General features: G+C 42.0%; 1 protein-coding gene across 1 annotated transcript in view; it reads left to right on the forward strand.

Annotated features, from left to right (window-relative positions):
- The window catches only part of ecpas (Ecm29 proteasome adaptor and scaffold), a 61,517-nt gene that overhangs the window by 22,556 nt on the left and 16,789 nt on the right, over nucleotides 1-22,172 (forward strand). Inside the window, exons 16-33 of the mRNA XM_042332638.1 lie at nucleotides 158-284; nucleotides 724-804; nucleotides 2,936-3,146; nucleotides 3,864-3,955; nucleotides 7,491-7,622; nucleotides 7,898-8,060; nucleotides 8,150-8,322; nucleotides 9,590-9,691; nucleotides 12,452-12,575; nucleotides 14,613-14,758; nucleotides 15,158-15,212; nucleotides 16,503-16,617; nucleotides 17,853-17,921; nucleotides 18,991-19,108; nucleotides 19,265-19,432; nucleotides 19,962-20,041; nucleotides 21,499-21,604; nucleotides 21,805-21,852. Of these exons, the coding sequence (XP_042188572.1) occupies nucleotides 158-284; nucleotides 724-804; nucleotides 2,936-3,146; nucleotides 3,864-3,955; nucleotides 7,491-7,622; nucleotides 7,898-8,060; nucleotides 8,150-8,322; nucleotides 9,590-9,691; nucleotides 12,452-12,575; nucleotides 14,613-14,758; nucleotides 15,158-15,212; nucleotides 16,503-16,617; nucleotides 17,853-17,921; nucleotides 18,991-19,108; nucleotides 19,265-19,432; nucleotides 19,962-20,041; nucleotides 21,499-21,604; nucleotides 21,805-21,852 (2,110 nt within the window). The remainder of the gene's footprint in view (nucleotides 1-157; nucleotides 285-723; nucleotides 805-2,935; nucleotides 3,147-3,863; nucleotides 3,956-7,490; nucleotides 7,623-7,897; nucleotides 8,061-8,149; nucleotides 8,323-9,589; nucleotides 9,692-12,451; nucleotides 12,576-14,612; nucleotides 14,759-15,157; nucleotides 15,213-16,502; nucleotides 16,618-17,852; nucleotides 17,922-18,990; nucleotides 19,109-19,264; nucleotides 19,433-19,961; nucleotides 20,042-21,498; nucleotides 21,605-21,804; nucleotides 21,853-22,172) is intronic.

Here is a 22,172-nt window from a genome sequence, read left to right on the forward strand (position 1 = left end):
TTTAAAACAAATTTTATTCGCCTCAGTCTCGAAACCAAATTATTTGGTTAAGAAGAATATATTTTGTCAATGAATAAGCACAAAGCAAGATTAGACAGACTGTTGAATGTTTATTTTAGTCCCACATGAAATCATCTAACTCAGAGTTTAATATTAGAAAAGAAGAGGTTCAAGGAGAAGCAAAACGTGTACTGAGGGCTCTGCCAAATCAAACGAGCGAAAAGGAAAGCACCCCAAAGCCTATGCCATCTTTTCCTGAAATGGTCCATTACATTCAGGACAAGGTAATTTTTTTAAACAACATTTTTAATGAATGTCTCCCATTAATTTAGTTTTCCAGATTGATGAAGTAAAATGGTAAAGAGGAGTTTTTTTATTCCAAAACATAGTACAATTATATAACTAATTATCATGTCTTGTTTATGCTGATAATCTTTGTTTAAAATGGGTGGCGTTGCTTGACCTGATAATTGACCATAACAATTATATAAAGAAGTATGAATGTAATTCTCTAGATTAATTCTCACAAAGTAGTTTCATGCACTACCCATTCAAAAACACTTAGGGACACTTAGAATGTTACCCTTGTAGCCCTGCTTACATCTGTTGTTGCAGGTATTGTGACTATTTACTGCATCAAGCCACGCCGCTGTTAAATTCTTGGAGCGACAATCTGAGTCAAGGATGCTATATAAATGCAAGTTGTTTTTCCCTCCTTAACAGGCTTCTCAGAGGATAAAAACTTCAGCAAAATATGTTGTGGGAACTTACATTCTGCCATTTAACCCTGCTGCCTATAGTGAGGTAAGGAGATTATAATAATAATCCTTGTATCTGATATAGTGCATTGTACACCCAGAGGTTGTCTCAAAGTGCTTCACTGAATTTTCAGTAATGTGTAGTGACTGCATTTTGTAGGCAATACTAATGCAAGTATTAATTATGTGAATGGTGTGCTCTACCTGTATACAGTAATGTAGTGAAATGTAAAATTGGTTTCTAGAACTTTCAAAAGAAAAGGTTTGAGGGTGACCTGATGGAGTTCTTTAAAATTATGAGAGGTTATGGCAGTCAATAAGGAAAAATTATTTGCATTAGTCAGTATAGGACATCAATTTAATATAGCTAACAAACGGGGAGATTAGGAGATTTTTTTTTCCAGGCATCTTATTACGATATGAAATGCCCTGCCAGTAGTGGTAACTGAGGCAGAATCCTTATTAGCTTTCAAAAGGATCCAGCTAAATACCTTAAAAGGTAGGAGTATGGAGAAAAGGCGGGTAAATGGGATTGAAAGAATTGTTCTTTAAACAAGGCAGCACAGACACGATGAGCCAAAAGGCTGTCGTCTTACTGTAGATTTCTATGGTTCTGTTTGCAGGCTTCGAATAGTCCCTCTTCTGAGCATGCAAGAGAGGAAAATAAAATGTACAGCAACTTCAATACAAAAAGCTGAAATAATATAATAATCCTTCCATTTGATATAGTGCCTTATCACGTCTTCGAGACATCTCAAGGTGCTTCACAGAATATACTGTAAAGTGTATACTGAATATTTTGTGGGTGAAACGCGGCAGTCAATTGCGCACAGCAGTGTCCCACAAACAGTCGTGGATTGAGTAACCAAATGTTTTTTTTCTTTTTGAAGGGTTTATCCCAGAAAAGCAATCTGTCAGTCCACAAAAAAATAAAATATTAGGTGTTCAATCACAACAAATTGCATTTATATAGCGCCTTTCACGTTATGTGGACGTCCCAAAGCGTTGGACAGTCAAAACTCTTTCCCCTTCCTACCCCTCCTTGGTGCCTACTCTCAGCTCAGTGCCAAGTCAGGACAACGCTTGGGACATCCTCCTGACATGAAAGGTGCTATATAAGTGTAAATTACTATTGCTATACTGCACCTAATTTTACAGTACTCTCCACAGATTATGACATTTTGAGAAAGGAAACTTCACTGTCAGTAATAATGATATTCCAAAGATATTGGATCTTACAGCAGGCTGATTTTTTTTAGAGCACTGAGAGAATTATATGTGGCCGAGTTATCTGTTGTATTTTCTAAGATGACGCAGCGGGCATTCCTTCTGTCCTTTTAAACTGAGGCTTGTTCCTCCTCCTGTGGAAAACGATGTGGAAATCTTTGCTTTTACTAATGGAACATACAAATAACCACTTAAGTTCTAATACTCAAAGTATGAATGATGTTTAATTTTTAAGGAAGAGACCTTTCGCGTTTTGAAGCTGCTATTTGCCAAAATGCCTTTCCGACAGTCATCTTACTCAGCACAAACGCAGATATGTAAACGTAAGACCTTACAGCCTGTTTAGTACAAGTTCCAGAACTATTGTGACGTTGGGGCACCCTCTGAAATCCATGTACAGTGCATCCTTAATTTGAGTCAGGCGGGGGGAGGTGAAAGGCATCTGCAAGTTGCATTTCTATGTGCTGAAATGTTTTTTTNCAACTTGAAAGTGTAGGACCTTACTTCAGGGAATTTGAGCTCACAAAATAGGCCAACACTTCAATACAGCATGTGAAAAAAAGAAGGGAGTTTCTCCCACTGTCCTGGCTGACAATACCCCAAATAAAATTCATCATTCTCTTCATCGCTGTTTGTGGGACATTGTGTGCAAATTGGCTGCTAAATTCGCCCACAAAACACAGTCACTGCACTTTAAGGTAAATCCAGTGAAGTGCTTTGAGTTGTACTCCCAACATCAAAGGTGTTATACCAAGTGTAAGCATTATTATTATGTTGCCCATTTAGTTCAATATTCCAAAATGTGATCCGGGGTCATGAGTTGGTGAAACTCTAAAGAGATCGGCTATTTCTGAGTTATTTTACTGGTGTGTTGAACAAAAGGTGGTTGTGCAATGTGAGGCTTTTATGATTTAAAAATTAGACATTTACAGTGTTTATGGTGATTACAGATTATCCTTCATCTGCGAATGTGCCTGGCACATAGTGCAGGGTTGTTGCCTACCTCTCAGAGTTTCATCGACCAGGCTCCAGCTATTGGCCGTTATGTTAGAAGTCTAACTACTGATAGCTTTACTTCATCATCATCCTCAAAGAATGGCGAAGCCAATCCAGTGCAAGTGTACATTGATCTCCTGCAGCAGTACCTGACAACCATAGGAGGTAGGCTAAACAAATCAAGAGTGGAAGAGGGTAACTGTGTTGAGGCCATATGTGTGTGTGTGTATGTATATATATAGAAAGAGAGAGAGACAATTGTCTGACGAAAAAAATTGTCTGAACAATTGATCATCAGAAGTGCATAGTCTATTTTTGTTTACCCAAGTTCAGTGTTTTTTTTAATTAATTTTAATTAGTCACAACTAGGAATATCCTTCTCGCACATAAATCTGGGTTCTTGATCTTCATGAGATAATAATAATAATCCTTGCATTTGATATAGTGCTTTTCACGTCGGGAGGACGTCCCAAAGCGCTTCACAGAACACACTGTAAAGTGAATTGACTGTATATTTGTGGGTGAACGCGGCAGCCAATTGCGCACAGCAATGTCCCACAAACAGTCGTAGATTGAAAATGACCGATTTATTATTGTTTTTGGTTTTGGAGGGATTATTATTAGGCTCTGTGTGGAGTAAGGAAACTTGCCCAAGGTTTCGTCCTGCCTGGAATTGAACTCAGGTCTCTCGCTTGCAAAGCGAGTGTTCTAACCACTGAGCTGCAGGACTCCACAGGTAGTCATAGGTACAATAATGCAGCATGTTCATCCACCATCAGAAAAATGTGCCTAAAAATGTGCTATTTTGAACTGAAATTTGTAACTGCAGGTAATGAGATGTGATTTTGTATTTAAAATAACTTTTTCCTTTTCATTGTTCAGGATTGTCTGTAATGTATTGTCTTTTGGAAATGGTCTCTGTCTACCCACAAAAATTGGCTGCACAGTTCACAGATAAAATAGACTGGATTAAGGTATGTTTAAGGTGACAGGTGTCCTTCTGTGTAGATAATCTCCCTTTTAGGGAGCAGAAATTAGATTTTTAGTTATGTCGAAACAATTAAATGGAATAGATGTGAACAGTATGCTTAGTTATTAGTGAATATTCCTCAGTTCTAACAATCTAAAGGTCAACATTTTTACTTTTTGTGTCAAACAAACATTTTAATAGTTAATGTTCTTATATTATTGAGTTACCAACAAGTCCCTCACTATCCATGACCTCACCATCGAGGAAAATAATAATAATTATCCTTGCATTTGATATAGCGCTTTTCACGTCCTATAGACATCTCAAAGCGCTTCACAGAGTATGCTGTAAAGTGAATTGACCGTATACTTGTGGGCATATCGACATCCTCGCCCTCACCGAAACCTGGGTCACCCCAGGCGACACCTTCCCACTAGTTGAGGCCACACCTCCAGGTTACACCTTTCACCAAACCCCATGGCCTAATCGCCATGGCGGTGGTGTGGCTCTCATCTCCCGGAACCCCTCGGCCTTTCCCCTTACTCCTCCGGAACCTTCCCCTCCTTTGAACACCTCGCCCTCTACTGCCCCTCCAGGCTTTCCCTCAAAATCCTCCTTGTTTACCGTCTCCCCAAGCCTTCCCTCACCTTCCTCTCGGACATCTCCACCCTCCTGGCTTCACTCTCCCTCTGCTCTGAATGCCTCATAATCTTAGGCGACTTCAACCTTCACTTCACCCCCGTCTGCTCTACCTCTGCCGACTTCTCCTCCCTCCTCTCTTCCCTCAACTTCTCCCTCCTCATCCACTCCCTCACCCACGACCGTGGCCACCCCCTTGACCTGGTGATCACTCGGGGCCTCACCTTCTTGGACATCACCATCATCGATAAAGCCATCTCGGACCACCACTTCATCTCCCTTAACACCTCCGTACCCCTTCCCCTTTCCCAACCCTCCACCATCGCATACTGTCCATGAAAAAAAAAATTCCTCTCCACTGCCCTGGAGTCATCTGAACTCCTTCACCTCTGGCCCTCACTAACCGATTTCCCCTCCTCACTCTCTTTTCTCCACAACTCCCTCGCCTCCATTCTGGACTCCTTTGCCACCCTCACCTCCCGAACTGCCTCATATTCCCGTAAATCCCCCTGGTACATCAGCCATCTCCGTTCCCTCAAGGCGCAAGTGCGAGCGCGCCTGGACCAAATCCAAACTAACGCGCCTGGACCAAATCCAAACTAACGGTTCATCGGCAGATTTGGCTTCACCACACCAAGACCTACCGCTGTGCTCTTGCCTCCGCCAAATCCTCCTTCTACTCCAGGTTATCTTGGAGGCAAAGGACAATCCCCGGCTTCACTACAAACCGTCTCTCTTCTCCCAGCTCCACCTTCTGGCCCCTGTCCAACGTCATCAACCTCTCCTTGTCCACCGGTTCAGTTTCACCCGTAAAAACAGCCGTCATTACCCCCATCCTGAAAAAACCTTTCCCTGGTTCCATCCCTCCTCTCCAGCTACCACCCCACCTCTAACCTCCCAGTCTTCTCAAAGATCCTGGAACAAGTCGTCGCATTCCAGATCCACTCCTTTCTCTTTCGCCATTCCCTCTTTGAACCCCTCCAATCCGGCTTCCGTGCTGCCCACAGCAAGGAAACAGCCCTGGTCAAAGTCACTAATGACATTCTGAACATCTGTGATCAGGGCTCCCTCTGCCTCCTTGTCCTCCTCAACCTCTCTGCCGCCTTCGACACTGTCAACCACTCCATCCTCATACACTGCCTCTCCGCTTTACTCAATCTTCACGGACCTGCCCTTGCCTGGTTTGATCTCTCTCATCGTCTCCACTTCGTTGCCTCTAACTGTTTCTCCTCCATCCCCCGCACTGTCACGTCTGGCATCCCCCAGGGCTCTGTCCTTGGCCCTCTCCTCTTTAATATCTATATGCTCCCCATTGGTGACATCATCCGCAGACATGGGGTCAACTTCCATTTGTATGCGGATGACACCCAACTCTATCTTTCTGCCTCCACCCTCAACTCCAGGACCACTGCTGTCCTGACAGACTGTCTGTCAGACATCAAGTCCTGGATGAGGGCAAATTTCCTACAGTTGAATGTGAACAAGACTGAGGCCCTCCTGATTGGCTCACGTCAGCGCCTCTGCACCTCAGGCTCTGGCAGCATCAACCTCCACGGTTGCACACTACAACTCACCAAACCAGTCAGGAACCTCGGTGTCTTGTTCGACCCTCAACTGTCTTCTTCCCCACATCCAAGCCATGACCCACTCTGCCTTCCATCACCTGACTCTGCCACTACCTCACCCCTCAGGCCACTGAAACTCTTGTTCATGCCTTCATATGCAAACGCCCTGCTTGTTGGCCTTCCCAACTCCTCCCTCCACAGGCTGCAGATAATCCAGAACTTTGCTCCAAGTCCCCCGACCCACCTGCCCCACCATTGGCGGGAGAGCCTTCAGCCACTCTGCCCCCAATCTCTGGAATTCCATACCCCAGTCACTCCACCTCATCCCCTCCTTAGCCTCCTTCAAGTCCCGCCTCAAGACCCTCCTCTTCGACCATACCATCGGCCACCCCCCTTCCCCTCCCTTCCCTTCTCCTCCCCTGATCCGGGTCTGAAATGCTGTACACTGTCCAGCGCCTTGGGACATCTTCCCGACGTGAAAGGCGCTATACAAATGTAATCTTGTTGTTTACTTTGTTCAAGTAGAGTTTAATGCAAGACTTCATCGGTAGTAAAACCAGAACACATTGAAATAAGACCTTCTCTCTTCCCGCTCCCCCAGTATAATATGTTATCAATAAAGAAAATGTCTTATTTTATACAATTATTTCCTGATCATAGGCATCCCGCACCAGGCTTCGGGACCACATCACACCCACCCTCGCTCGCCTCCACTGGCACCCATCCCCCAGAGGATCGATTTCACGATCCTCATCCTCACCTACAAGGCCATTCACGGCCTTGTGCCCTCCTACCTCTCTGACCTACTATCCCCCTACTTACCTGCCCTTACCCTCCGTTCCTCTGGCTCCGGTCTGCTCCACATCCCCCGCCCCAACCGCCCTACCATCGGTGGCTGGGCCTTCAGCCTCTCAGCCCCCAGGCTCTGGAACTCCATCCCCCAGTGCCTTCGCTTTGCCTCCTCCCTTTCCTTCTTCAAGGCCGGTCTCAAGACCTTTCTCTTTGACCGTGCCTTCAGCTCCCCTCTCGACTCTCTACCCCCTCCTCGCTCCCTCCCTTCCCTCCCCTCACCCTGACCATTTCCCCCCTGCTCGGGTCCTGACCCAACTGTACAGCGCCTTGGGACGTCCTCCCGACGTGAAAGGCGCTCTATAAATGGAATCTTGTTGTTACATTACTGTTTTAGTGCTTTGGCAGATTATAGTACCTTTAGATTAAAAAGTGTCTTTTTCAAATGTTCATTTTAAAAAAAATTCTATTTTTTCTGTTGAATAAGAATGGACAGTAATAGATTTTTTTCTGAAATGTTTTAAAATGTATTTTTATTTTGAAAAGGGTCTGATGAATACAAACAAAGATGAGATGCGCGAACTGGCAGCACAGCTTTATGCAGTGGTGCTATCTACAATGTCTGGGAATGAACTGCAATTGGCTGTTCAGGCTCTAATACGGAGCACTAAAGACCATGTAAGCATTTATTCCAATTCATTATGTGTTTTTCTCCTTTTTGGATCTCCTCAATTCACATACCATTTACCATCCGAGAAAAAGGAAGGCCTGTCCTTACAGGCCGTACCTCCATATTGCCGAGATCAGTTGTAGAATTGCACTGACATTGAGTTTGGTGAACATTTGTCTACCCCTAGCCTCTCTAAGTAGTGATCCATATTATGGGAGGTCTAAAGACAGGAACAAATAAAATACAATTCCTTCACCAATTTTCATATGTTCTGCCTCCTCAGAGCCCAGAAACCCAACATGGAGCTTTGCTGGCTTTAGGATATACAATAGGTCGCTACCTGGCTAGAAATATGAATGAAAGTTTAGATATTGAAGATATGGAACAGTTGAATACCGCAGCACCACATGAAGACCAGCTAATCCAGTCAACTACAGAAACAATTGGTAATTATCTGCGCTACAAAAATATTTTTTATAATTATTGTCTTATTAATGTGTTTCTAGATGCAACAATACAAGTCTTGTGTTTTCAGCTTCATTTTTAGGTGATGCATCCCCTTCTCTGGCCATGGCTGCTTGTACCGCAATAGGTGAAATTGGGAGGAATGGTGCTTTACCTATGCCAAGTGAAGGTCCTGGGTTTACAAAACTGTACGTAGTGGAAACCTTGCTGACAAAAATCCCCTCTAGTAAGGAGAGTAACAAGGTGAGTGAGCAGCATGTTCGGGTATCTCCTTTCATTTTTTTCTGAATGACCCAGAGTTAATACTACATGAGAGTAGATCTTTAAGGATTGAGAAATTGATAGCAATGAGTTGTTTGTGTGCTCCCATCTCTCCATTTACATCCTGCTCCAGGCCCTACAATCTAGTTCCTGTCCACATCCAACAAAATAGCCATAATGTCAAAATAATTCATAATGATGTACTTTCCCTCTGTGACAAGGACTCCTTGTTCCTCCTTATTCTTCCTCAATCTTGACAGCCTCTTTCTCTAATTCACTCAGCAATCTTCTGTGATCTTCTCCAGCGTTGCTGTTGTTCTTGCATTCTCTCCTCAGCAAACTCGGACCTGCTGTATGTCTTCCGCCCTATCATCAATCCTCAGCTCTTTTCCCTCTCTCCCTGACCAAAGCTGCTTTTCTCTACCTTAAAGATATTGCCTGCTTCCAACCCTTGTTCATGCCCAGTGCTACCAAAACCCTTGATCATGCCTTTGCCATCACCAGACTCAACTCAAATGTCCTCCCCACTGGCCTCTCCAGCTGCACCATCCACAAATTTCAGCTCACCCAAACCTCATTGCCTGCATTCTTACCCACACAAAACTTTGTATGCCTTTGACTTCAGTCCTCGCCACACTCTGCTGGCTCCCTAGATTGACTTCCAAGATTCTCACATACAAATCACTTCCAACCTCCTCCCTAACTCTGTCACCGTCTCCCTCGACGAATGTGGACTTTCTGCACATTTCTCCACCCAACCATCTGCAGCCAAACCATCAGCCACTATACCCTTTCCTCTGTAACTCCCTCCCTCAACCCCTCTGTCTTGTTTCTTCTCTGTCTTGCCTAAAGACCTACCTCTTTGACCTTGCTTTGGTCACCTCCCTCATTCCTCCCTGCTCTCCCACAGTCCTTTTGCCTCGCTTACATCCTTGCCTCCTATAACACCAGTCTCAAGACTCTCTGTTTTGACCATGCCTTCATCCATCCTCCTACCCCTATTCTCCGTGCCCTCCACCCTTCCTGATCCCAACCCCCAGCTCGGGTCAAAATCTTTGACGGTCCAGAGCCTTGGGACATCCTCCGGATATGAAAGGTGCTATGTACATGTAATTTGTTGCTGCTCTGTGTCCAGCACCATCCTAAAGTGCTCCAAGACTGTATCCACATGAAGGGCCCTAATAAATGTAAATTGTTGATTTTGCCGTTGTTGAAGCGTGTACAGTACTTTTGTTTTTCATTTCTGTAGATGAAGGAACGAATAGTACAAACACTTGGTTATCTGCCAGTTGGGGATGGTGATTTTCCACATCAAAAAAAACTGCTGCAAGGATTGATGGACTCAGTTGAGGTACTCCAAAGTTTGTGCTTAAAGCATGCATAGAAAACCAATATCTAATGCTCAGAACCTACCAGGCAACATCCGATCAAAATCACAATATCATTTTGAATGAATATTTATTAAGGTGCCATATAAACTTAGCAAGAGTCCTTTGACATGACCTACTAATGAAATTTGTGTTCCTGAGTCAAGGGTACAGGACATTTTCTGTAGGGTTCCCTGAACCAGTCACTTGCAAGGGCTCAAAGTTCTTTCAGCACTAATAGCTTCTGTACTATTTTACTGGCAATATTGCTTCACCATTCTTAAATGTGACCTCTTCACAGCTTAGTGCAGATATCTTAAAAGTAGCAGAATAAATTCTACCATCTCCTTCCTTTACAAAGAACCTAAAATATCTCCTTCCTCTATAACAAACTAAAATATCTCCTAATTGTTTGTGAAAAAAATCTATATACACACTCACAAAATACGCAGTCGCTTGACAGTGTTTCCTGAGTGGAGGGGTTAAACAAAAGAGTAGGGTAGAAGTTTGCAGAAATCAGGAGTTGTGAGGGCATGAAAGTTAAAAGTGAGGACCTTGAAATTGACCTTGAAAATTGACCTTGAGATAGTAGAGCCTGGCGAGGACTGGGGTGATTGGCATTGGAGTTTGGTGAATGTGAGGATGCAGATAGCAGAGTTTTGAATGAGCTGGAGCACATTCATGGTGGAATTGAGGAGACTGGTGTGGATTGTGTTAGAGAAGTAGAGTCAGGAGATAACAAAGGTATGATTGAGGGTTTCAGCAGCATTTTATGTAAGATAGAGACGGAGGTGGGTAATGTGGCAACAATGAAGAAAAGCAGTGTTGGTCAGGGACTGAATGTAAGGAAAGAAGGAGAGCTAAGGTTGCATACTGGTTCAGTGAGTAAAACCAAGACCCTGTCTGCCTGTTCAATAGATTAAAGATTCATGATACTGTTCGAAAATACAAGGGTCCTGGTCAACAATATTCCAGGTAAATTAATCATTCTCCATGTGGCTTTTTGCAAGACTTTGCTGTATACAAAATGGTTGTTGTGCTTGCCTACAAAAATAATTTCAGCTTTGAGAAGTTTGACAAGATGGTATAAAATTGCAAATTCTTTTTCTCTGTTTCAAAAAGAATGTTTTTCTTTGTCTCTTTCATGTCTTTAGCCAGAGGGAATAGAATTGGACTTATTAAAATAATGCTTGGATTTGATATAGCACCTTATCACGTCTTCGAGATGTCTCAAAGTGCTTCACATAATATACTGTAAAGTGATTTGACTGTATATTTTGTGGGTGAACTCACAACCGGGTTCCTACTTCTTCCTTGGTAAACAGAGATGTGTGGAGTAAGCAAACTTGGCCAACCGTAGATTTCAACAGTTGGTCACAATACTTGTTAAGTACTAGAAAAAGCTGTTGTGGTTTTTTGGAGACAAAATGTACACACATTTTACTGCTCCCACAACATAAGCAGGCATTAGTTCAGTGCTGGGCGGATGGGGTAATGTTTAGATGATTACCTCTATGATCAATTGTTCATTTGATTATAGAGGTAATAATTGATCCCTTGTTTAAGCACCTTCTGTTCTAAGCAACAGTTCCTGATTTCTGCATGTCATAATTGGCATCCTAAACTGAAATATGAATTTTTCCACTCCCAATACAAATAATAAAATAGCAGCAAGTTGAGTATGTTCTGTTCCTTACAACCACCTGCAGAAAGAGGAAAATGTATTTTTTTCACTTTCTGCAATTACTTAACATCACATAGACTTAGCCAGATCCTAACCAGATCCATCTCTGGAGTCCTCCCAGGACAGTGATATATTGCGACCGGTTTATTTTTTCTTTTGTTCTCTTTCTCTTTGCAGCCATGTTCTAATTTATTGGTCTGTTCTCTCTCTCTCTCTCTTATTCTCTTTCTCGTCTAAGCATTCTCTTCCATCCCCCGTCATACCTGCTGTTTGATTGCAGGACATATTTGTTTTCAATCAGTGAATTCTCCAGGCATCAAAGTTTTAAAAATTCCTGACTTCAGGAAAGAAAAATTGTGCTGTTGGCCAACTATGCTCTGGTGCTGTTCCCCTCCATGTGGCCACCATACTTTAGAAACTCCTAGGCTAGCTATGATGGTAGCTAGGCTGGAGAGGCTTCTATATTTCTTAGAACAGAGGAGGTGAGTGATGATTTGATTGAGGTGTTTATAACCTGCCAATTTCTTTTATTTTAGAGTGGACGACTCTTTCCTTTGCTAGATGGTCCAGAAGGGTTTACATTTAAGGGACATTATGTGGGGCATAACCTTAAATGCAGAACCAGGAAGGTTAGAAGTGAGGTCAGGAGCAATAGAGCAGTTTATCAGCAAGCCAGGGAGAAAGGGGAGGTGACCTTGAGCACAGTTGAAGAGAAAAGTCTTCAGGTGCAAGTGAATTGATTGTTATCTCTGAGACGGTGAACATTGTTTATTAATCCAAAGACTTTCTGTCTTTTATGTCCTGCTTCAATTTCTACTTCTGCAAATGCAGCTACAACCACTGCTTCCTCCTTTGTCAGCATCCAACCCCATCCCTGTAAAGGGGAGGTGACCTTAAGCACAGTTAAGACATTACTGTATGTGAAGGGCACTTTATAAATGCAGGTTGTTATTGTTTAACTAGGTTTAACTCAGGAACGTGTTTTGCCTACAGTCTCTTATTTTCAGAAATACCATTTACTGTACATGACCAATATTTTCAACAATTTAACATTTTTTAGGCAAAGCAAATCGAATTACAGTTCACAGTTGGAGAAGCAATCACCAATGCTGCTATAGGAACCGGTTCAGTGGCAGCTCGTGATCTCTGGATGGTGAGTGAGGATGAATATTCTCCTCCTAGTGGTAAGTTGTGTATTTAACATCCCAAGATCGAAAAAATAATTGTGTGCAATGAGTTCCTTCCAACTGATTTTCCAATGACTAGTTAGCATAAAGGCATGATAGGAGTTTCACTCCAAGGCGATTTCTTTGATTGGCTATTCTGACTTAAATTGCTTAAAACAGGCACGATGAGTTGAATAGCTTCTGAGAGTTTTGCCAGGCTAGATATTTATCAAACATGTGTGTCAGAAAAAAAAGTTAAGTAAATCCTCACCTACAAGTTTTCGGCATTATTCTAGTTCGAATAAACTGTTTATTCCCTGCAAGACACTGGTCAATCATTGATAAATTCAATTTAGCTGATCAAAAGATTTATTTTCCTCCATCAGATGTATCAGACCAGATATATTTTAAAACTGTTTATAAATAATAATAATCCTTGCATTTGATATAGCGCTTTTCACATCTTCTAAATGTCTCAAAACGCTTCACAGAATATCTTGTTAAGTGAATTGACTGTATATTTGTGGGTGAAATGCGGTAGCCAATTGCGCACAGCAGTATCCCACAAACAGTCGTGGATTGAAGTGACCAATTTATTTTTTTCTTGAGGGATTATTTAGGCGTGTGAAGTAAGGAAATTTGCCCAAGGTTTTACCCTGCTGGGAATCAAACCCAGGTCTCTCACTTGAGAGGCGAATGCTCTAACCACTGAGCTTCAGGACTCCACAAATATTCTAAGGAATTCTAAAATAGGCACAAAAAAGAGATCTTTTCTCAATCCCAAAAGTCGATGGACGCACCTCTGATAAGCACTCACAAATAGTAAATACTTCATACATTTCCTGAACTTCTTTGTTGTAAAATATCTGAGTTTCCAATTACTGAATCCCACAACCCATCGTTAAGATGATAACATTAATCTTAGTCACAGACTGTAACAGGACATCCTGGTGGAAAGAAAACAACTTCATTAAATTATTCAATAGCATAAAATGCACAACCTCATGGGTTGGTAAACTGCCATGTGGTTTGTAACACCAAGTGCAAAATCTTTTGGGAATAGAAACTTGTTCCTTAATTTGAGTGTGTGTATGTATATATATATATATATATATATATAATATATACAAATTTTAATTCAGTTAAAAGTAGGGGAATGATTGAATTTTGAATCTCAAAAAAAACCTTTCCGAGCAATTGTTTTGGTAACTTAATCATAAAAAATTGAAACTTTAGTATGAATTTGGCTCAGTGTAACTCCTAAAATCCGATCATGCACAGAAACAAACTCCCTCCGAGCAGTTGTTTTGGTAAATGTTTTCATGAAAAATTGAAGTCTTGAAAGCTAGTACTTGACAATTATAATCTTTTTTTCCGGAACTTTGAAGTATGAAATTGAAGTTGAATACATCTCACCAACTTTGGTACCTTAACTCTCTCCTCGTCGGCCTTCCCGGCACCTCCCTCCACAAGCTGCAGGTCATTCAGAACTCTGCAGCTCGTGTACTGTCCCGCACCAGGCTTCGGGACCACATCACTCCCACCCTCGCTCGCCTCCACTGGCTCCCCATCCCCCAGAGGATCGAATTCAAGATCCTCATCCTCACCTACAAGGCCATTCACGGCCTCGCTCCCTCCTACCTCTCCAACCTACTATCCCCCTACTTACCTGCCCGTACCCTCCGTTCCTCTGCTCCACATCCCCCACCCTAACCGCCCTACCATCGGTGGCCGGGCCTTCAGCCTCTCAGCCCCTGGGCTCTGGAACTCCATCCCCCAGGACCTTCGCCGCCTCCTCCCTTTCCTCCTTCAAGGCCGGTCTCAAGACCTTTCTCTTCAACCGTGCCTTCAGCTCCCCTCTCGACTCTCTACCCCCTCCTCGCTCCCTCCCTTCCCTCCCCTCACCCTGACCATTTCCCCTCTGCTCGGGTCCCGACCCAACTGTCCAGCGCCTTGGGATGTCCTCCCAACGTGAAAGGCGCGCTATAAATGCAATCTTGTTGTTGTTGTTAAGCTCTCTCCTGGAAGGTTTGCTTATGTTGTTTTCCTTCTCAGATGTAAAGGTAAATGATGTTGTTCCATGGGTTCTGGATATAATCCTGAAGAAATACATTGTTAGTCCTAATTCCCATGTCCGCCAGGCTTCCTGTGTCTGGCTTTTGTCACTGGTGAAAAAACTGAGTCAGCACAAGGAGATCAAGGTCAGTACATTTGTCTAATATATACTGTAGACATTTTCAAACTAGTTGTAGATATTCCATGGAAATTAGACTTCTCGATGAAAGATTCAATTCATCAACATTACATTCAGTTTTAAAGTGGCAAACAATCTCAAGGTAGTTATTTCGTGTAAACATTTTGGTCATTGAAATAGTATTGCAGTTCAGTCAACTCAACTTTACAGAAGCTACCTAATGTAGCGCCTGTCTTAAAAAGCCCCCACCCTTGAACATTCACACTGGTCTAGGTAAGCTGTGTTCAATCGGCAGTGTGTTTCCATGTTTTTCTTGACATTTATTTTGTTGGCTGACCAAAAAGATTGGCATGATTGATCTAAAGAAACATACACGTGTAACATGACTGTTCATTTTTCTTCACAGTCTCATCTGAAGGAAATTCAGAGTGCATTCATTTCAGTTCTGTCTGAGAATGATGGTAAGTGCCTCTGGAGGGCTGCATGTTTAAACCTATCATAAGGTCACAGCTGAGTGAAATATAAAGGTCAAGTGAACTCATTGATTGTGTTACAACTTTAATCTCACTGTTAAATATTGGATAGATAGGTGGCTCAGTTGGTAAACACTCTTACGTCCGAGTCAGAAGGTTGTAAGCCCCCCATACGGATTTTGAACTCAGTTTAGGCCGACTCTCCAATATAGTATTGGGAAGTGCGGCATAGTAGAATGCGCTGCTCTTAAAATGAGATGTTAAACTAAGGTCCTGTTTGCCTCTTTAGATGGACATTAAAAATTCTACGGAGTCCAGTGTGCTGGCCTCAATCAATATTGTAATAAGAATAATAATAATAAAAAATAATAATCATTTCACCATCAACAGTAATGGACAGAGTTTGGGCAGTTTCAGTCCTATTACCAGTAGATGAGGATCCAGTTGAATACTTGCATAGACTGCCATTACAATAACAACTTGGATTTATATAGCGCCCTCCACGCCGGACGGCATCTCAGAGCGCTTTACAGTAACGGATCCTGGGACTGAGCCAGGGGGAGGGGGAGGAAGGTGACCAAAGGTGCAGTCAAAAAGAAAGGTCTTCTGCAGAGACCTGAAAATGGGAAGGGAGGGAGCGAGACGAAGGGAGTGAGTAAGGCAGTTCCAGAGCCTCGGGGCATAGTGGCTGAAGGCACGGCCGCCGAGGTTGGAGCGGAGGACTCGGGGGACGAGGAGGAGGCCAGACCCGGAGGAACGAAGGCAACGGGTACTGTTTTGAGGAGAGAGAAGTTCAGTAGAGGTAGGGGGATGCAGACCAGTGTAGCGACTTGAATACAAGGATGAGGATCTTGAAATCGAATACTAAAGCAGGATAGCAGCAGAGATGCTGGTGTGGAAAATTCATGTTCACATTTGAGGTTTGTCTCAAGGCATATTGTTGGGGAGCTGAAGATGGAGCTTTACATCTGACCATGCTACCATTGGAAGTATTCAAAGTTAACATTAAATAAATGGGCCAACGGACCCTTCTTCATCCAAACTTCTCAGAGTGTCATGCCAAATTGATGTTCATTAGAAATAATTTGAACAAACTTTTTTAAGGTTAATCAACTAAAAAGTTAAACAAATGTTTCACAAATCATATGAGCATCCATCGGTGCCCTTTATAGCTGTTCCACAACTTCCAAAGATTTAATTTTGTTTGTAATATGTTCCTGCCACGGCCACTTAAACAGATTCACTGAAACTGATTTATTTTTCTGCCTAACATTGCAGAGCTGAGCCAAGATGTTGCTTCCAAAGGTCTTGGATTGGTATATGAACTGGGCAGTGAACAGGATCAACGGGAATTAGTATCCATTCTTGTGGAAACACTTATGACTGGGAAAAGGTAAGCGTTAGTCACACAATTTGCGTATTTTGAATGAGGCTTAAACAACATAGAAGTACCAGTACTCTAACTCTGAAGAGTTAACTGGGATTTCCATGTGTAGGTGGGATGCATTGAAATCTCAGTTCGGTTCGGATACTCTTACGCATGGTGATGGGTTTCCACATGTGTCAAGACACCCGGCTGACCCAAAGAAAAAGTCAACAAGAAATCCTTGAATATGGTCATCAAAGTGTGCGGTATTTCTGCATTGAAATTTAAATGTTCAAACGGGTAAATACCATGAGATACTCGGCTTTATAAATAGGGACATAGTATACAAAAGTCAGGAGGTTATAATGAACCTTTATGAAACCTTGGTTGGCCTCAGCTAGAGACTGTGTTCAGTTCTGGGCAACACACTTTAGGAAGGATGTCAAGGCCTTGGAGATTTAGCAGGATAGTACCAGGAATGAAGGACTTCAGTTATGAGGAGAGGCTAGAAAAGCTAGGATTATTCTCCTTGGAGCAGAGAAGGTGATTTAATAGAGGTGTTCAAAATTATGAGGGAATTCGATAGGGTGAACAAGGAGAAACTATTTTCACTGGCAGGTAGGTCGGTAACCCAAGGACACCGATTTAAAATAGTTGTTAAAAGAAACAGAGGGGAGGTGAGGAGAAATTGTTTCACTCAGCGAGTTGTTCGGATTTGGAATGCATTGCCTGAAAGGGTGGTGGAAGACGATTCGATAATAACTTTCAAGAGAGCAGTAGATAGATATTTGAGGATGATAAATTTATAGGGGTATGGGGAGAGCACGGGGGAGTGGGATTAATTTGGACAGCTTTTTGGACATTCATTTGGACAGCTCTTTCAAAGAGCTGGCATGTCACGATGGGCCAAACGGTTTCCTTCTGTGCTGTGTGATTCTATGAACTTAATGACTTGTGCCCTCTTTGAACTCTTGTTCGCTGTATTTCAATTGTCATTTGTTTCAGATGTAAGCCACATTTCTATTTAATTGCAAGTTGCGATATTGGTTGGGTTAATGCCTTCAGGTTTAGGGTTGAAACAGGCAATTTCAGGACAAACACCAGGAAGTATTTCCTTTACCCAAAGCGTAATTGGCATGGAAAGCCTGATGCTGTGATGAGAGGACGAGTATTCTAGTAGGATGAGATCAGATGGACTGAAGGGACCTCTTCATCTGAATGCCTTATGTGAGCTTTTACTGAAACATTATTTCCTGTTTTAGGACAAAGCAACGTCTTACAGAAGAAACTGAAGTGTTTCAAGGAACTTCACTGGGAAAGACTCCTGATGGGTAAGAAATATTAGAAATTCTGCTTTACATGGTTTGGAAGTATCAGATGGGATGATCAGTGCCTGAGTTGTGCTTGAATGATTTGTTTTTTGATACAATTGAATATTTTCAGCAGAGCAGCAAGATGGTTTTTAACAAAACCCTATTGTAGAACTCAGCTTTGCACTGAATGATACATTATTTTTTTATTTTGAGTGTGAAATCAGATTTAGAACGTTTTCCTACAGAAAATTAATTTCTGTAAAATTGGAATCACATTTATCTTAACAGGCTATTAAATAATCATTTTTAATTTCTTATAATAGTTGATAAACTGGAAACTCACTTACAGCTATATAATTAGCTGTGTCTTCTGTCTTCCAAGCTTCTGTCTTCCAAGCCTCCTGCGCACAACTCGACTTTCCAAAATCTTGATGAGCTGCTCCTTAATGTTATACAACTTTGCTGAGCTGGATAGAAATTCTAATAGTGACCCTCCCACCCAGCCCACAGCCACACATACAGTAATTTTCATTTGGAGTAACGCAAGCCTCAAAGTAATAACATTTATTGTGCTTTCCAGCAGTATGAGCAATAATGTGTGTAGGATCACATGGCAAAGAGGAAGTGGAGCTGTTTGTGTATTGTTTAATTGTGGTATGGCAGGTTCATTGCTAGCATTTCCACATGTACTGAGTTGGTAATTTTAACAGAGATATCTCGGAATGGGTTTCCCATTGGAACAGAAGGGAAAATCTTAAAACAACAGTGGAATATGTAGAAAATAGGGGATGAATAAGTGCAAATGAAATTGCATCTAGAGGAGCAGCAATCATCCCAATGTTGTCTTTCAAAACATTTAGAAAATGTCTAACTGTATTTTGGACTGAAACTTTCTGAGACATCCCAAGTTATCTCTTCCTTTCCATGCCCCCGCCCCGTGTCACTTGCATATGGTAGTGTTGTTCAGGGTTCATTCTTCCATCCACTTTTGAGTGACACCAGCGTATGCATGTTGTTGGAGATCTGTGTACCTCACACCAAAGACAGTAATTGACTATTTTTCTTCTTTTTAAAACTCTTTCACCAGACAGGGATTGTCCACTTACAAAGAGCTCTGTGCGCTCGCCAGTGATCTTAATCAACCTGATCTTGTTTATAAGTTTATGAACTTAGCTAATCACCATGCCATGTGGAATTCACGAAAGGTAAATTACTTGTTTACAATGTGTTTGTGATGTGTGTAAATGTATTTTTTTTAAAAATGTCACCTTAAAGTCTGATCCTATGGGTCCTCTGTGTTAATGTAACAGTAGAAGGTGGCAGTGATGGTATTCTTACATTGCTATGTTTTGTCCTTCCAGGGTGCTGCTTTTGGTTTTAACATTATAGCAACCAAGGCTGGAGAGCAGCTGGCTCCTTACTTACCACAACTTATCCCTCGTCTTTATCGATATCAGTTTGACCCAAATGCTGGAATCCGCCAAGCTATGACCAGTATCTGGAATGCGCTTGTCACGGATAAAAATGCTGTAAGTGTGGAACTATTATATCAGATCAAGGTGTAGAGTATTCATACTGAGTTTTCTGGTACCCTCTTTTAAACTGTTGATTCAGTGCAGAAAATTGACATTAAGGTGCAGTATAAATGGGGTTTATGGGTAGCATTTTATTCTAAGCCGTGCTGCAAAACTACTTCATCGAGGTGATGATGATAATCTTTGAATTTTGTATAAGGCCTTATCGCAATGTCAGTGTCGCAAAGCACATCGCAAGATTTTCCTGCAAAGTGTAGTGACTGTGTATTTATAGGCGGTGCAATCTTTTGGAAATCAGTCAATGTTCCAATGCAAATTGGGTTTTACTCTGACCAATTTCAAGCAAACATTTTATTATTGGAAACATTTAAAAGTAAATTGGACTTGTACATTTTCTTAAAAAAAGCCTAGTCTTGTGTATGTACAACTAAATGCTGGTGGGAGAACTCTCTACATTGAGAGAACCAATTTCACAGCAATTAAGGGTATTCCACAGTAGCTAATCATACTTTCTTTTCAACAGACAGACAAATACTTGAAGGAGATTCTTCGGGATTTAATAAACAACCTGACCAGCAATCTGTGGAGGGTTCGTGAATCCAGGTATTTAATGTTAACTGTCACTGAACTGATGACTTGTCTTATGTAAAGGAATAGTCAAATCACAGGAGCGTAAATGCCAAACAATTCATCCCAATAACAACAAATTACATTTGCATAGCATTTTTCATATCAAGAAGACATCCCAGGCTCTGGATGGTCAGGGATTTGGACCCGAGCTGGAGGTTGGGATCAGGAGTCGTGAAGGATAGGGCGGATAGTGGTAAGAGGGTGACCAAATGCACGGTCGAAGAGGAGGGAGCAAGGCGAAAGGACTGGGTTGGAGTTCCAAAGGGTGGGGCAGAGAGACTGTAGGCTCGACAACTTATGGTGGGGCGGCCGGGCAGGTGACATGGAGCAGGATTGAACCTGCTGAGTGGAAGGAGCAAACAGGTTGATATGGTGTTAGCAGGTAACAGGCCGGAAGGAGCAAAGCCGTGGAGGGCTTTGAAGGCGAGGCTGAGGATTTTGATCTATCCACTGGGGGATGGGTAGCCAATGTAGCCGGGCGAGGATGGGGGTGATGGGTCACGGAGCCTGGTGCAAGCCAAAGCTCTAACTGGTCTAAGTGGTCTTAGCTGGACAAGCATCCCCTATGTAACTAGCATTCATTATTTATCTCAGCCATTATATTTGGTAAATAGCTATTTTTAAAAAATCCTATGGTCTACTGCTAGTTGTTAATGAGATTTATTTTCACTTTAAACTGCTTTCCAACAAAAGGAAAGAAAATGTAACTAGTATGTTAAATACTAGGTGAATGCAATGTTCCCAAGACACATTTGGTTTATTAGTTTTATTTGTTTTTATTCAAAGGCATGGAGATCAGCTTTAAACAGGAGTTAAATTCTAATTGTCATATGGCTTATGTGTTTTGGATCATTGTTACTGCATAAACATGTTTTCTTACAGTATAGTGAAGTGGAGTAAAACTTTGGTTTGAATGATATTGCAGTGTTAATACAAATTGGTAGTGTGTTATCAATCGATCATACGTATAGCAAAGAAAGGTAACTTTAGTTATCTAGGCCGTTAGCCCTAGCAGTGAATTCAGTGGGAAGTATCTCAGCCTCTAGTGACTGGTCTGGCACTCCAAATCCTATTGATAAGCCAGACTGGCTGGTCTGCCATCAGTAGTGCCCTTAGCCAGTGTACTCTAGGGCACTACTGATGGCAGCCCAACCAGTCTGGCTCATTGGCAGGACTTGAAAGGGCAAATAAGTTACTGGGAAAAAGGATTCTTCCCTCTCATCTCCTATTAACCCTGCAAGCTAAAGCCGTAACTGGTTTGATGGTCCTCATTGAACAAGCCGTAAGAAAGCTTGCAAGACAGTGCTTTCAATCGCAAGCTATGCAGTTTCTGCATATATTAAATAAGGAATTTTGCCAATTTTACCCCTATTTCTAAAATGAGTGATTCCATTAATTGTACTATTCACATAGTTTTTCATTACTTTTAGTTGTTTAGCAATTAATGACCTGCTCCGGGGGAGACAAGTGGATGAAATTATTGACCAGCTTCCAGAAATATGGGAAACACTTTTCCGAGTGCGTGATGATATCAAGGTACACAAGTTAGCTTCAGATATTCTTCAGTAAGCTGGGTTTGGAAGGGACAAATTCATTTTAACTTAATGTATGGTTTGGGATTGCCTTAGTCATCCCTGTTTAAAATTAGAAGCAACATTTTTTTAAAAATGTTTAAAAGTTAGACGTAGTAAATTTAATTAATATTGACTTGGAACTTTTTATTAATTCTTTGACAGGAGTCGGTCCGCAAAGCTGCAGACCATGCACTTAAAACTCTGAGTAAGGTAAGTATTTGGCATATATTGAATGTAATTTACTTTTATTAAACACTTTTCCATGTTAATCAAAAGCTGGAATCTAATTTTGGAGTCCCGTAGCATAGTGGATAGCGCACTCGCCTCACAAGCGAGAGGATCCAAGTTCAATTCCTAGGATCCAAGTTCGAAATGTTGGGCAAGTTTCCGTATTCCACACGCCTCTGTTTACGCCTCTGTTTACCTAGCCGTAAGTAGGAACCCAATTGTTAGTCGATTGGCGGATCGCTTTTCCAGGGGTAATAATTCCTTAAACAAAATACAGTCAATTCACTTTGTACAACAACAAC

The sequence above is a fragment of the Callorhinchus milii genome, unplaced genomic scaffold (genome assembly GCF_018977255.1).
Source record: "Callorhinchus milii isolate IMCB2004 unplaced genomic scaffold, IMCB_Cmil_1.0 Scaffold1, whole genome shotgun sequence".
NCBI lineage: Eukaryota > Metazoa > Chordata > Chondrichthyes > Chimaeriformes > Callorhinchidae > Callorhinchus > Callorhinchus milii.